Below are 13,624 nucleotides of genomic sequence, written 5' to 3'. Positions count from 1 at the left end.
GCAGCTGCAGGCCCGGTGACCCAGCAGTGACTGCTGAGGGGGCTTTGAATCAGGCCCAGAAAGAGACCTGAAGAGAGAAGCAGGGGCTGATCTGTAGCGTCTGAGGCAGCTTTTGACCAGCACTTGCCTCTCTCTTTCCCTCTGAGCCTGGCCAGCAGCCCCATATCCATTTCTCTCCAGGCCTCCACCGGGGCTGCTGATCAGCCTGGCCTTTCTGATCAGGCCTCATTGATAGGCCCAGAGACGCTGACTGGCATAGAAACAGGCCAATCAGAACACCAATCTGGAAGTCAGTCCTGCAGTTAGCACTGGGCTGCCATGGGGACCCAGTGCTGACTACTGTGGCTGCAGGCCCGGTGACCCAGCAGTGACTGCTGAGGGGACTTTGAATCAGACTCGGAAATAGACCTGAAGAGAGAAGCAGGGGCTGATCTGTAGAGTCTGTGGCAGCTTTTGACCAGCACTTGCCTCTCTCTTTCCCTCCGAGCCTGGCCAGCAGCCCTGCCTCCATTTGAGCCTCCACCTGGGCTGCTGATCAGCCCTGCCTTTCTGATCAGGCCCTGTTGATAGGCCCAGAGACGCTGACTGGCATAGAAACTGGCCAGTCATAACCAAATCTGGGTCAACTGTGAGGAGGCAGTGGCTGCCTAGGAGGTGGAGCTTTTGATGTTGACTGGCATAGAAACTGACCAATTAGAACCAAATCTGGGTCAACTGTGAGGAGCCAATAGCTGCCTCAGAGGTGGAGTTTTTGACACTGAATGGCATAGAAACTGACCAGTTAGAACCAAATTGGCCAGCGGAGGAGGGTAGTTGGGGGCGAGATCAGGCTGGCAGGGAAGGGCAGTTGGGGGCAAGATCAGGCCGGCAGGGGAGGGCAGTTGGGGGCAACCAGGCTGGCAGGGGAGGGCAGTTAGGGGTGATCAGGCAGGCAGGCAGGTGCGTGGTTAGGAGCCAGCGGTCCCAGATTGCGAGAGGGATGTCTGAATGCCAGTTTAGGCCTAATCCCAATTGGGTCTAAACTGGCAGTCGGACACCCTCTAAGGGGTCCCCAGTTGGGGAGGGTGCAGGCTGGGCTGAGGGAACCGCCCCCTCCATGCACAAATTTTGTGCACTGGGCCACTAGTCTATAATAATAAAAGCGTAATATGCTAATTAGACTGGATGGCTGAACAGTGGAATGACCATCCAGACAACCTTCTGGGTGAACTGAGGCTGCAAAGGCCTACTCTTGCACAAATTTTGTGCATCGGGCCTCTAGTTTTTTAATAAAAAGAGATAAACTAAAAGGGACTAGGAAAATTTTAGAAAAGTTAGTTTTTTTCTGTCCTTATAAAAGAAAAGTTTTGAACTCATTAGGCTATTTGGTATACTTAAATTACAAGAGAAATTTTGTCAAATAAAGAAATAATAATTATGTTGTATTTATATACATATATTCTTGTTACTAAAATAATATTGTAAAGATATAAAAATCTCCAACAGTCTACAATGTTCTAATTGTTATCTTGAAATGTTACAGAAAAGCTGTTCTTTGTTAATTGAATTATAATCAGATCTATAATCAGACAGAAAGTTTCTACTATTTTAACTTCTTTGTCATTTGCAGAAGTTGTTGTTTTACTCTGATGATTTTAGAAATATATTTTATCTTGAGAAAGATCCATGAAAAGAACTCTGATTTATTCCAAAATAGAGTTCCTGAGAATAAATATTCAGGTCATACCTTTAAACTGGATGAAGATTCATACAACTCTAAGTAAACTTGATTCATAAAATGTTGGCAGAAGGTTAGGATGAACAAGAACTGATTATGGGACTGAATGAACTGAAAATGATTGTAATTTTTACAATAACTTTTTGTTTGAAATATTACTGAACTTTAAACATTTCTCTGCCAGATATAAAGAAACTTCTTTTTCTTAGAACAATTTGGTAAATTATACCATTGTATGAAATACTTAAGCATTTATAGTTTTCTCTCTATCGGATCCCTCTAGAATTTGAAAACTCTTAATGAGTACTATTATTTTCATGGCAATATAATTGTTTGCATAAATTTAATAAGAATATTTTAATAACAGTACTCAGTTGGAAACTGGTTTGATTAATGAAGACTTTGACTGGAATATCATGTTTGAGAGAGACATACATAGACTTGGATGTCACCCAAAAGCTTTAAGGGATTAAGATTGACTTTGGAAGCCAATAAAAGCCCGATGGAAAAGTAGCATGGTACCTTGCTTATATGGTTCACAGCAGTCTTTCCGGTAAGAAATGAAGGTTGCTTTCCTGGGAGGTGGCAAAACAACAACAACAAATAAAACACCTCAAGAATGTTTTGGGACCTTGAACCTGAAGAATTTACCCAAATTTATAGGTATTGCAGGCAAAGTCTGGCAACTATGTGACTTTGTTACTTAGCCCTGGGAGGCTAATTAAATTTCAATTTGGAGATTCCTTATGAAATTCCAGCAAAGCAGATTTAAGAAAGCCTATATGATCAATTACTATTCTTACGTTTATGTAAATAATCTGACCAAATTTATTAAAACTAGACTTATAGGATAAATATTCTTAGTTTGACTATCTGAGAAAAATAAGGATAATTCTAGAGAGAAATATTGCTTCAATAGTAACTATTGAAACAGTTATAGATATTATATTCTAGTTGTTAATTACCTTTAAAGTTTTATTTTTTACCTGTGAATTGGATCCTGAACTTTTCTTAAATATTTGGCTATAACCCTGCAAGGTAATGTTCTATTTTTCTCCCTTCCTTTGACCTGAAATTATTGAGAACTAATATTAAGCAGCATGTCTATGAAAACAGAAAAAAGTTAATGATCACAGCAAATTATCAACCAGTTTCTGAGTTTGTGAGGTTGCTAGTGGAGAAGATTTCTCGATGTAAGGCTCAAAGTTTTCTCTGCTGAAATGGAGGCAGGCAGTGACTATCTGATAGTCTCCTGGTCTGCAGTTTGAATGTTGAAGTCCCAAGATATATCTCACAGGGATCTAGTCATCGATATTTTTCTAAAAGCCCCCAGGTGAATTTAATATGAAACCAGAGGTGAGAGCTGCTGGAACATTTGCTGAATTTGTTCCTAAACTTTGCCTACTTTGGGGATTACTCTATAATGTCTGTCAGGTTATTTAATCTGATTTATGGATACAGCTAAATGAACTTCTAATTTAGTTAGTTATCTTGACTCTCCCACAATACATAATTGCATGTAGAAAAGAAAACAAATCTGGGAGAATCTCCATCTCAGTCTAGTCCATTTTTCTAAAACTAACACCTTCTAAGAGTTTGGGCATAAACCATTATCCCATTTACCCTCATTCTTACTCTCTCCTTGATCAGAGACAGAAAGTGACTACAACTCTCGGAGGAGGGAGAAGTTGGAGAGGGGAGAGGAGAATTAGGTATTGCTGAAGTGTCTAAAAGATGGCACTCATATTTTTGTTTATAATTTTTTCTTGACAAATATTTGCAGTGATTTTTAAGGACACAGAAAAAGATGAAATAGAATGTATATTTCACACTTAATTTTGCTAATTTAAAGTAGTATTTTATATTCTTTAATGTTTTTAACAATTCAAAACCTCTATAGCATATATTTCTTCAATCCTTTTAATGTATAAATAACAAGAATGTAATTGAATTGTTTGATTAAAGGAAATTCAGTCTTTTACCAGATTACTTTCTCCAGAAATCTCTGGAAATGTCCAGATAGTGCTTATCTATTCTAATAAAAGGGTAATATGCAAATTGGTCACAACGCCCTCACAGTAACAACCGAACAGCAGGCTGCGTAGGGTGACCAGGCCGGTAGGGAGGGCAGTGAGGGGTGACCAGGCCAGCAGAGGGGGCAGTGAGGGGTGAACAGGCTGGTAGAGGGGAGCAATTGGGGGCAACCAGGCTGGTAGGGGGGGCAGTTGAGGGCAACCAGGCCAGCAGGGGGGCAGTTAGAGGCAATCAGGTGGGCAGGCAGTTGAGCAGTTAAGAGCCAGCGGTCCCAGATTGTGAGAGGGATGTCCAATTGCTGGTTTCAGCCCAATCCCAGCAATCGGGCTGAAACCGGCAGTCAGACATCCCCCAAGTGGTCGTGGATTGGAGAGGGTGCAGGCTGGACTGAGAGGACCCCCTCCCCCCATGCATGAATTTTGTGCACCGGGCCTCTAGTGTAGTATATAAATCCATTCTGATTATCACTCAGCTCACAGCATACCATTTGAATACCCCTTCTGAAGAGACCTTCTGAAGACACTGCTAGTTTCCTACACTGGTTCACAGCAAACATGAGCAAAGATCCTTCTCCCCACTCCCCACAGACTTTACTTGAAGACTCCGAAACTATAAAATGTAAATACAGCACAATACAGGTCAATACTATTAAGAGCTGTTCTAAATTGGAAAACTCAAGTCACACCATAGAGTTCCCCCTAATACCATTGTAATTAGCTAGTTGTTAATAACAGGGAAGGAGCCAAAGGGAAAGCCAGACATTATAGGCATATTCTTTACAAAATTCTGGGGGCTAAAGCGGGGGACCACATAGGGAAAATAGATGCATGCCCACTAAATTTGGGATGACAACGGGAAGATATTTGTCTGTCAGTCACACCTGGGAACAGAGGTCATTGGCAACAATGGGCATGGCCACTGAAATGGCATGACGATTTGGGATATATAATCCCCTAAACAAAGAAGTTTACTCTCTTGTTTTCTCTCGGCATGCTTAGCTCATGGCTCACACTTGGCTTCCTGGCATTCTCCCATGTGGTCCACAGCCATGTGGACCCCCCACACATACAAATGACTAATGGACTGCAACACTAGCCTGAAGCTGAACTGGAAAGGCTCCAATGTGGAAAGGACATTCTAGACACTGGCTCTTATTTTAGCTGTACCCAAACCCCACCTATATATATATATATTTCTTCTAAGGAAATGGGACTTTGGAAACCAATTGATGTAATTCCACAGAAATAAAGATAACTCCTTCTTCCATGCCAGTGTTAGAAAATTCTTTTTCTCAGGATATCGCAAAGACACCACCCCTAGTAACAACCAGGAGAGTCAGCCCAAGCTCTTCTCTGGTATCACCCCTACTGGGTAACTGCCTTCTCAGGTGTCAAGTTGCCCTGGCCTGCTTTTTTCTTCCCAGTGGGAGAGCCCTGGGATATCCATCACTCTTGGATCCCAGGCATCCAAAAACTAAAATGTCATATTTCATTCTTTGTTTCTTAGACATGACATAAATGTGTGGCATAAAAGAAGGTGAGCCCAATTAGAACAACTATGAAGGAATAGTCTGGTTTGGAAAGAACCTTCTGTAGCACTGGTAATTGACAGACTTGTAACTACTTCAATATTTGGCATTTTCAATATGCATTGTCTTCGGGTGCCACTCAGAGACTGACCACTCTACAAAGCACTTTGAATTATATTATCCTTTTAACCATTGGGGTTATTGACTAAAAACTCTAGAGGTTGACAAAGAAACTAAAACTCGCTCTGTGTGCCACCCCAAAATATGCATCTTTGGCATAAAAATTACTTTGAGTTTATTACTTTGAGGAACTGCACACACAGAAAATCTGAAAACAGAGTGAAAGTTGCCCTTTTATACGGGAAATTTACATCATAAAGGGGGCCTGTTCCAGGAAAAAGCTATTACCAGAGATCACCCTTTCATCTGGGAGACTTATCTACATGGCAGGTAACCTTTTTCTACCAAACACTTACTCTTCAAACCTTCCTGAGAGCTATCTTCTACCCCTTTGAAGTCCCAGAACCCTACCCAGTTTCTTAGCTCAGGATGGTATATAAGGCTCAATTCTCTGCCACCTTTTGAGTCCCATATTTTTGTGGGGCTCACATATGTACCTATGTAATTAAAATTGTTTTCTTTTATTAATCTGTCTTTTTATTACAGACTACTACAGGCCCGGTGCATGAAATTTGTGCACCGGTCGGGGGGGGGGGGGGGGGGTTGTCCCTCAGCCCAGCCTGCACCGTCTCCAATCTGGGATCCTTCTCACAATCCAGGACTGCTGGCTCCCAACTGCTTGCTGGCCTGCCTGCCTGATTGCCCTTAACCGCTTCTGCCTGCCAGTCTGATCACCCCTTAAGTACTCCCCTGCCAGCCTGATTGCCTCTAACTGCCCTCCCCTGAAGGCCTGGTCCCTTCCAACTGCCCTCCCCTGCAGGTCTGTTCCCCCCCCCCCCAACTGCCCTCCCCTGCTGGCCTGGTTGCCCCTAACTGTCCTCCCCTGTAGGGCTGGTCGCCCCCAACTGCCCTCCCCTGCAGGCCTGGTCCCCCCCAACTGCCTTCTCCTTCAGGCCTGATTGACCCCAATTGCCCTCCCCTGCAGGCCCGATGCCCCCCAACTGCCCTCTCCTGCAGGCCTGCTCCCCCCAACTGCCCTCCCCTGCAGGCCCATGTTCCCCCCGCAACTGTCCTCCCTTGCAGGCCTGGTCGTCCCCAACTGCCCTCCTCTGCCAGCACGGTCACCCCTAACTGCCCTCCCCTGCAGGCCTGATCACCACAACTGACCTCCCCTGCTGGCCATCTTGTGGAGGCCATCTTGTGTCCACAGGAGGGTGGCCATCTTTGACCTCATGGGGGCGGCCATCTTGTGTGTTGGAGTGATGGTCAATTTGTATATTAGCTCTTTATTATATAGGGTTCTCAGACAAGAACCTAGAAGAATAGAGAAAAAAATATTTTTCTCCCTTATATCAAGGGCTAACATTGTTCTCCTTGGAAAACTGGCAAATTCAAGCCTAGATCTCTCTAGACCAGCAATGGTGTGAAAGTATTGGATAGATAATAACAAATGAGGTGGGGATGAATGGAACAGTCACCCTGGGGAGTAATTGGCATTGTTCACCCAAACAGAGGAGAACATACTGCCCAGTTGTCTAGGCAGGAAAGATAGCTTTACCACCACCCTAAAGGGTAACTGGCATCATTTTGCTGGATTAATAGGGGGGTAGGGAGGGAGAAAAGAGTAAGGGGTAATTCCTTTTATATAGTGTATGTGCAGTAGAAGCTAACGGATGAAGTCAAACTGTGAGGCATGTGCAGTGGGAGCCAAATGGTGACCATACAAGGGGGAGGGCTTGGCTTCCTTCTACGCTGTCTTCAGTCTTGGTTGGGTTAATTTGCATACTCGCTCCTGATTGGCTGGTGGGCGTGTCTTGTGGGCGTAGTGGAGGGCTAGGACATGGAGACTGCGCCATCTTGAAGGGAAAAGTGGATGTTATCTGAAGCCTGAAAATCTACAACTGCGGCACCCACTGAACAGCTCCGAACCCCAGAGCACCAGTCCTGAAATGGCGCAAACATGTGGATTCAGAGGAGCTCTACACTCCACCATGAAAAGGTCAGATTTCACCTGGGATAAGGAGAGAACTACATAACCAGACACCTGGAGAAGAGAGACAATGGGGAGACAAAGAAACAGCCCACATAGAAAAGAAAAGCAGGCATCACCAGAAAAGGAAGTAAACGAAATGGAGGCAAGCAACCTGCCAGAGAAAGAATTCAGAGACATGGTCACAAGGTGGCTGAAAAGAATGTAAGAGAAATTCGACAATATGAGTAAGAACCAAGAGGAAATGAAGAAGAACCAAGAAGAAATGAAAAATGACATCACTGCTGTAAAGAACTCAATAGAAAGCATCAAGAGTAGACTAGAAGAAGCAAAGGACTACATCAGTGAGCTAGAAGACAAGGTAGGAAAAAAATACCCAAGTAGAGCAGCTTCTAGAAAAAATTAAAAAGCAGAAGGAGAGCCTAAGGGAACTTTGGGACAACATGAAACAAAACAAAATCCGCATAATAGGGGTACAGAAGGAGAGGAAATTGAGAAAGGAATAGAAAACCTGTTTGAAGAAATAATGACAGAAAACTTCCCTGATATAGGGAAGATAAAACTCACACAAATCCAAGAGTCCCAAGTAAAATGAACCCCAAAAGACTGACACCAAGGCACAATATAATTAAATTGGCAAACACCAACGACAAAGTAAGAATCTTAAAAGCGGCCAGAGAGAGACAGAAAGTTACCTACAAAGGATCCCCCATCAGACTAGCAACTGATTTCTCAACAGAAACTCATCAAGCCAGAAGGGAATGGAATGAAATATACAAAATCATGCAAAGGAAGGGTCTGAATCCAAGAATACTGTACCCAGCAAGGCTATCAATCAAAATTGAAGGTGAAATCAGGAGCTTCACAGACAAAAAAGGACTAAGGGAATTTATTACCACCAAACCAGCAATGCAAGAAATGCTAAAGGGTCTGCTGTAAAAAAAAAGAAATAGGAAGTGAAGAAGGAACACAGGTGTAAAGAATAAATATGGTGACAAATAAGTACCTATCAATAATAACTTTAAATGTAAATGGATTAAATTCCCCAATCAAAAGACATAGGGTAAGGGATTGGATAAGAAAACATGATCCATATATCTGCTGTCTACAAGAAACCCACCTCAGAAAAAAAGACGCACACACACTGAGGGTGAAGGGATGGAAAAAGGTTTTTCAGGTGAATGGAAATGAAAAAAAAAAAAAAAAGCTAGGGTAGCAATACTTATATCTGACAAATTAGATCTCAAAGTGAAGGATGTAACAAGAGACAAGGAAGGCCACTTCATAATACTAAAGGGAGCAATCCAACAAGAAGAAATAACTCTGGTAAACATATACACACCCAATACAGGAGCACCCAAATACATAAAAAAAAACTCCTGGAGGATATCAAAGGAGAGATTGACAGCAATACAATCATAGTAGGAGACTTTAATATCCCACTATCACCATTGGACAAGTCCTCTAAACAAAAAATCAGCAAAGAAACATCAATCCTAAATGAATCACTAGACCAGATGGAATTAATTGACATCTTCAGAACATTTTACCCCAAAGCCACAGAATATACATTCTTCTCAAGTGCACATGAGTCATTTTCAAAGATAGACCATATGTTGGGTCATATGCAAAAACTCTTCAAATTCAAGAAGATAGAAATCATATCAAGCATCTTCTCAGATCACAGTGGCATAAAACTGGATATCAACTACAATAAAAACAATTAAAAAAAGCAAACATATGGAGACTAAACAGCATGCTATTAAACAAGGACTGGGTTACCAGAGAGATCAAAAAAGAAATAAAAAACATCATGGCAACAAATGACAATGAAAACACAACAATCCAAAATCTATGGGACACAGTGAAAGCAGTTTTGAGAGGGAAGTTCATAGCTCTACAAGCCTACTGCAAAAAACAAGAAACAATGGTAATAAATTACCTAACCCCACAACTCAAGGAGTTAGAATGAGAGCAACAAGAAAAGCCCAGTGTAAGCAGAAGGAAGGAAATAATAAAGATCAGAGCAGAGATAAACGACATAGAGACCAAAAAAAAAACAACAATACAAAAGGTCAATAAAACTAAGAGCTAGTTCTTTGAAAGGATAAACAAGATTGATGAACCTCTAGCCAGGCTCACCAAGAAGCAAAGAGAGGATACAGATAAACAAAATCAGAAATGAAAGAGGTGAAATAACAACAAACCCCACCGAAATACAAAGGATTGTTAAAAAATACTATGAACAACTCTATTCCAACAAACTGGACAACCTGGAGGAAATGGACATATTTCTAGAAAAATATAACCTTCCAAAACTCAATCAGGAAGAATCTAAACATCGCAATAGGCCGATAACTATGGAAGAAATTGAAGCAATAATCAAAAAGCTTCCAGCAAACAAAAGTCCGGGACCAGATGGCTTCACAGGGGAGTTTTACCAAACATTCAAGGAAGAACTAAAACCTATCCTCCTCAGACTATTCCAAAAAATTCAAGAGGAAGGAACACTTCCAAGCTCCTTCTATGAAGCCAGCATCACCCTAATACCAAAACCAGATAAAGACAACACAATGAAAGAGAATTACAGGCCAATATCCCTCCTGAACATAGATGCTAAAATCCTCAACAAAATTCTAGCAAATCGGATCCAGCACTACATCAGAAAGAACATACACCATGACCAAGTGGGATTTATTCCAGGAATGCAAGGATGGTACAATACCCACAAATCAATGAACGTGATACATCACATAAACAAATTGAGAGATAAAAATCACATAGTCATATCAATTGATGCAGAAAAAGCATTTGACAAAATCCAACACCCTTTCTTGATAAAAACTCTCAACAAGGAGGGAACAGAAGGATCATACCTCAACATAATAAAAGCTATATATGATAAATCCACAGCTAACACCATACTCAATGGGCAAAAACTAAAACCATTTCCCCTAAGAACAGGAACAAGACAGGGATGTCCACTCTCACCACTCCTGTTCGACATAGTACTGGAAGTATTAGCCATTGCAATTAGACAATAAGAAGAAATAAAAGGCATCCAAATTTGAAAAGAAGAAGTAAAGCTGTCCTTATTCACAGATGACATGATATTGTACATAAAAAACCCTGAAAGATTCCATCAAAAAACTAATAGACTTAATAAATGAATTCGGCAATGTAGCAGGATACAAAATTAAAGCCAAGGAATCTATGGCATTTCTATATACCAATAGTGAACTTAGAGAAAGAGAGACTAAAAAAGCAATCCCATTTACCATCGCACCAAAAAAATTAAGATACCTAGGAATGAACTTAACTAAGGAGGTAAAAGACCTATAAGTGGAAAAGTACAGGACACTGAAAAAAGAGATAGAGGAAGACGTAAACAGATGGAAGAACATACCAGGTTCATGGATTTGGAGAATCAGCATCATTAAAATGTCCATACTACCCAAAGCAATCTATAGATTCAATGCACTCCCCATTAAAATACCAAGGGCATATTTCACAGACCTAGAAAGAACTCTCCAAAAATTCATCTGGAATAAAAAAAGACCCCGAGTAGCCACGAGAAAGAAGAACAAAGTAGGTGGGATCTCAATACCAGATTTCAAGCTGTATTACAAAGCCACTGTTCTCAAAACTGCCTGGTACTGGCACAAGAACAGACATATAGATCAATGTAATAGAATAGAGAACCCAAATCACTACGTTCAATTAATATTTGACAAAGGAGGCATGAACATACAATGGAGTCAAGACAGTCTCTTCAATAAATGGCATTGGGAAAATTGGACAGATACATGCAAAAAAATGAAACTAGACCACCAACTTACACCATACACAAAAATAAACTCAAAATGGATCAAGGACTTAAACATATGACGAGAAACCATAAAAATACTAGAGGAATCCACAGGCAGAGAAATCTCTGACATATGCCAAAGCAGTTTCTTCATTGATACTGCTCCTAGGGCAATGGAAAGTAAAGGGAAAATAAACAAATGGGACTACATCAAAATAAAAAGCTTTTGCACAGCAAAGACCATCAATAAAACAACAGGAAAGCCCACTGCATGGGAGAACATATTTGCCAATGATATCAATGATAAGGGTTTAATCTACAACATTTACCGGGAACTCATGCAGCTTAACAAAAAGAAGATAAACAACCCAATCAAAAAATGGGCAACTGATCTAAATAGACACTTTTCAAAAGAAGACAGAAGGAAGGCCAAGAGACATGAAAACCTGATCAAAGTCACTAATCATCAGAGAGATGCAAATCAAAACAACAATGCGGTACCATCCCATACCTGTCAGAATGGCTATCATCAACAAATCAACAAATGACAAGTGCTGGCAAGGATGCGGAGAAAAAGGAACCCTCGTGCACTGCTAGTGGGAATGCAGACTGGTGCAGCCACTGTGGAGAACAGTATGGAGTTTCCTCAAAAAACTAAAAATGGAACTCCCATTTGACCCAGTGATCCCACTTCTAGGAATATATTCCAAGAAACTAGAAACACCAATCAGAAAGGATATATGCACCCCTATGTTAATAGCAGCACAATTCACCATAGCTAAGATTTGGAAACAGCCTAAGTGCTCATCAGCAGATGAGTGGATTAAAAAACTGTGGTACAGCTACACAATGGAATACTATGCAGGGGTAAAAAAGGAGTTCTTACCATTTGCAACAACATGGATGGAGATTGAGAGCATTATGCTAAGTGAAATAAGCCAGGCAGAGAAAGATAAATATCACATGATCTCACTCATTTGTGGAATATAATGAACAACATAAACTGATGAACAAAAATAGATCCAGAGACAGAGAAACATCAATAAGAAAGTCAAACCTCAGGGAAAGTAGGGGAGGGTGGGGGTGTGGGGTAGAGATCAACCAAAGGACTTATATGCATGCATGTAAGCCTAATCAATGGACACAGACAACAGGGGGGTGGGGGCATTAATGGGAGGTGGGGGGGTATTGGGGGAATAAAGACACATATGTAGTACCTTAATCAATAAAGAAATTTAAAATAAATAATTCAGAAAATAAATCTTGCCACTATGCTAAACTCCTCCTATGTGAGTGTCCTGAAATTCTTTTCCCCTGATAGCACAGAAGTGCCCATTTCCAAAGGCTTCTGGGGCAGACCCAACTTGGTGTCAGTCCTCTTCTGGTAACAAAAGGGTTCTCACTCATACTCACACTCACTGGAATGCAGCAGAAAGTGTTTTACTGCTGTTAATGCAGTGTAACAAAGCTTGACAGAAGTTTACAGGTTAAAAATAGGGAGGTCTGGACACTACTTTGCCCTCTTCCTTATTGCCTTTCTTTGAAACACACAGAGATCCAAAGCAGGAAAGTATCCTGTTTCTTTTTGTCCCAACTCTGGCCTTGTATCCTTGATACTCTAATTCTCCCAATACCCTCCTTTTTTCTTCCATGGGAACCAGGGAATCAACCTAAGAGAAGGCAGGAGAGCATAAAGGGACCTGTACCAAGTGCAAGGCAAAATGGTAAAAACTTTAAACAACCTTATCTAAGTGTACAGGAACCAAATGATAGGGAGGGTCTCTCTTCTGAGGGGGGTCACAGGCAATAATGAAGAACCTGTACTGGGCAGCATCTTTGTAGCGGCAGTTAGGAAACTTCCCTCCAGTGAGATTGCAGTTAGTGAGGTTAACAGGCTTTGGGCTCTGGTGGCAATTGTTCTGGCCATTCTTGCAGACAGTCTTGGGCAGCTCACAGGCAGCAGCCACATTCTGGAAGGAGTCATGCAGAAAGGTGTTTTGAAGCTTACAGTGCTGAGTATAATTATTGACACCATGCATTGCCTTGTTGCGTTGGAGAGGGCTTGGTTGTATATGCTGAATTTCAAACCACTGAGCCTTAGGCAAAGCATTAAATGGATAGTCTGGTCCCCATAGTCCCAGCAGCAATAGGAGGGGAGGAAAGCGTCCCAGGAGATCTAGCACCATCTTTCTGTGTAGGAAGAGGGAAGATAACAGTAGTAGTATAAGCAATAAGAGTAAAATTGTTATTTATAACCATTTAGATTTTTATTGTGCTTTTTAAGATTTCATAGTTTTTTTTTCTTCTAACCATCTTCTTTCTCACTTGAGTCTTACACAATTCTCTGATGAGCCTGAAGCCCAGTGAGGAGGAATTTGAAGAAGACCTTTCCTCTTATTGGCCAGATCTGATTCTTCTCTGTCCTAT

General features: G+C 41.4%; 1 protein-coding gene across 1 annotated transcript; it reads right to left on the bottom strand.

The window, feature by feature from the left end:
* Positions 1-12,930: 12,930 nt before the first annotated feature.
* Positions 12,931-13,383, bottom strand: LOC308248651 (ribonuclease K3-like; the record flags this gene model as incomplete). Its single annotated transcript, XM_080668814.1, has 1 exon — positions 12,931-13,383. The coding sequence occupies one exon, from the start codon at positions 13,381-13,383 to the stop codon at positions 12,931-12,933; it is 453 nt and encodes a 150-aa protein (XP_080524940.1).
* Positions 13,384-13,624: the final 241 nt, after the last annotated feature.

The sequence above is a fragment of the Plecotus auritus genome (genome assembly GCF_963455305.1).
Source record: "Plecotus auritus genome assembly, chromosome: 1".
NCBI lineage: Eukaryota > Metazoa > Chordata > Mammalia > Chiroptera > Vespertilionidae > Plecotus > Plecotus auritus.
The sequence above is the reverse complement of the archived record's forward strand: the minus strand, read 5'-3'. Positions and strand labels throughout refer to the sequence as shown.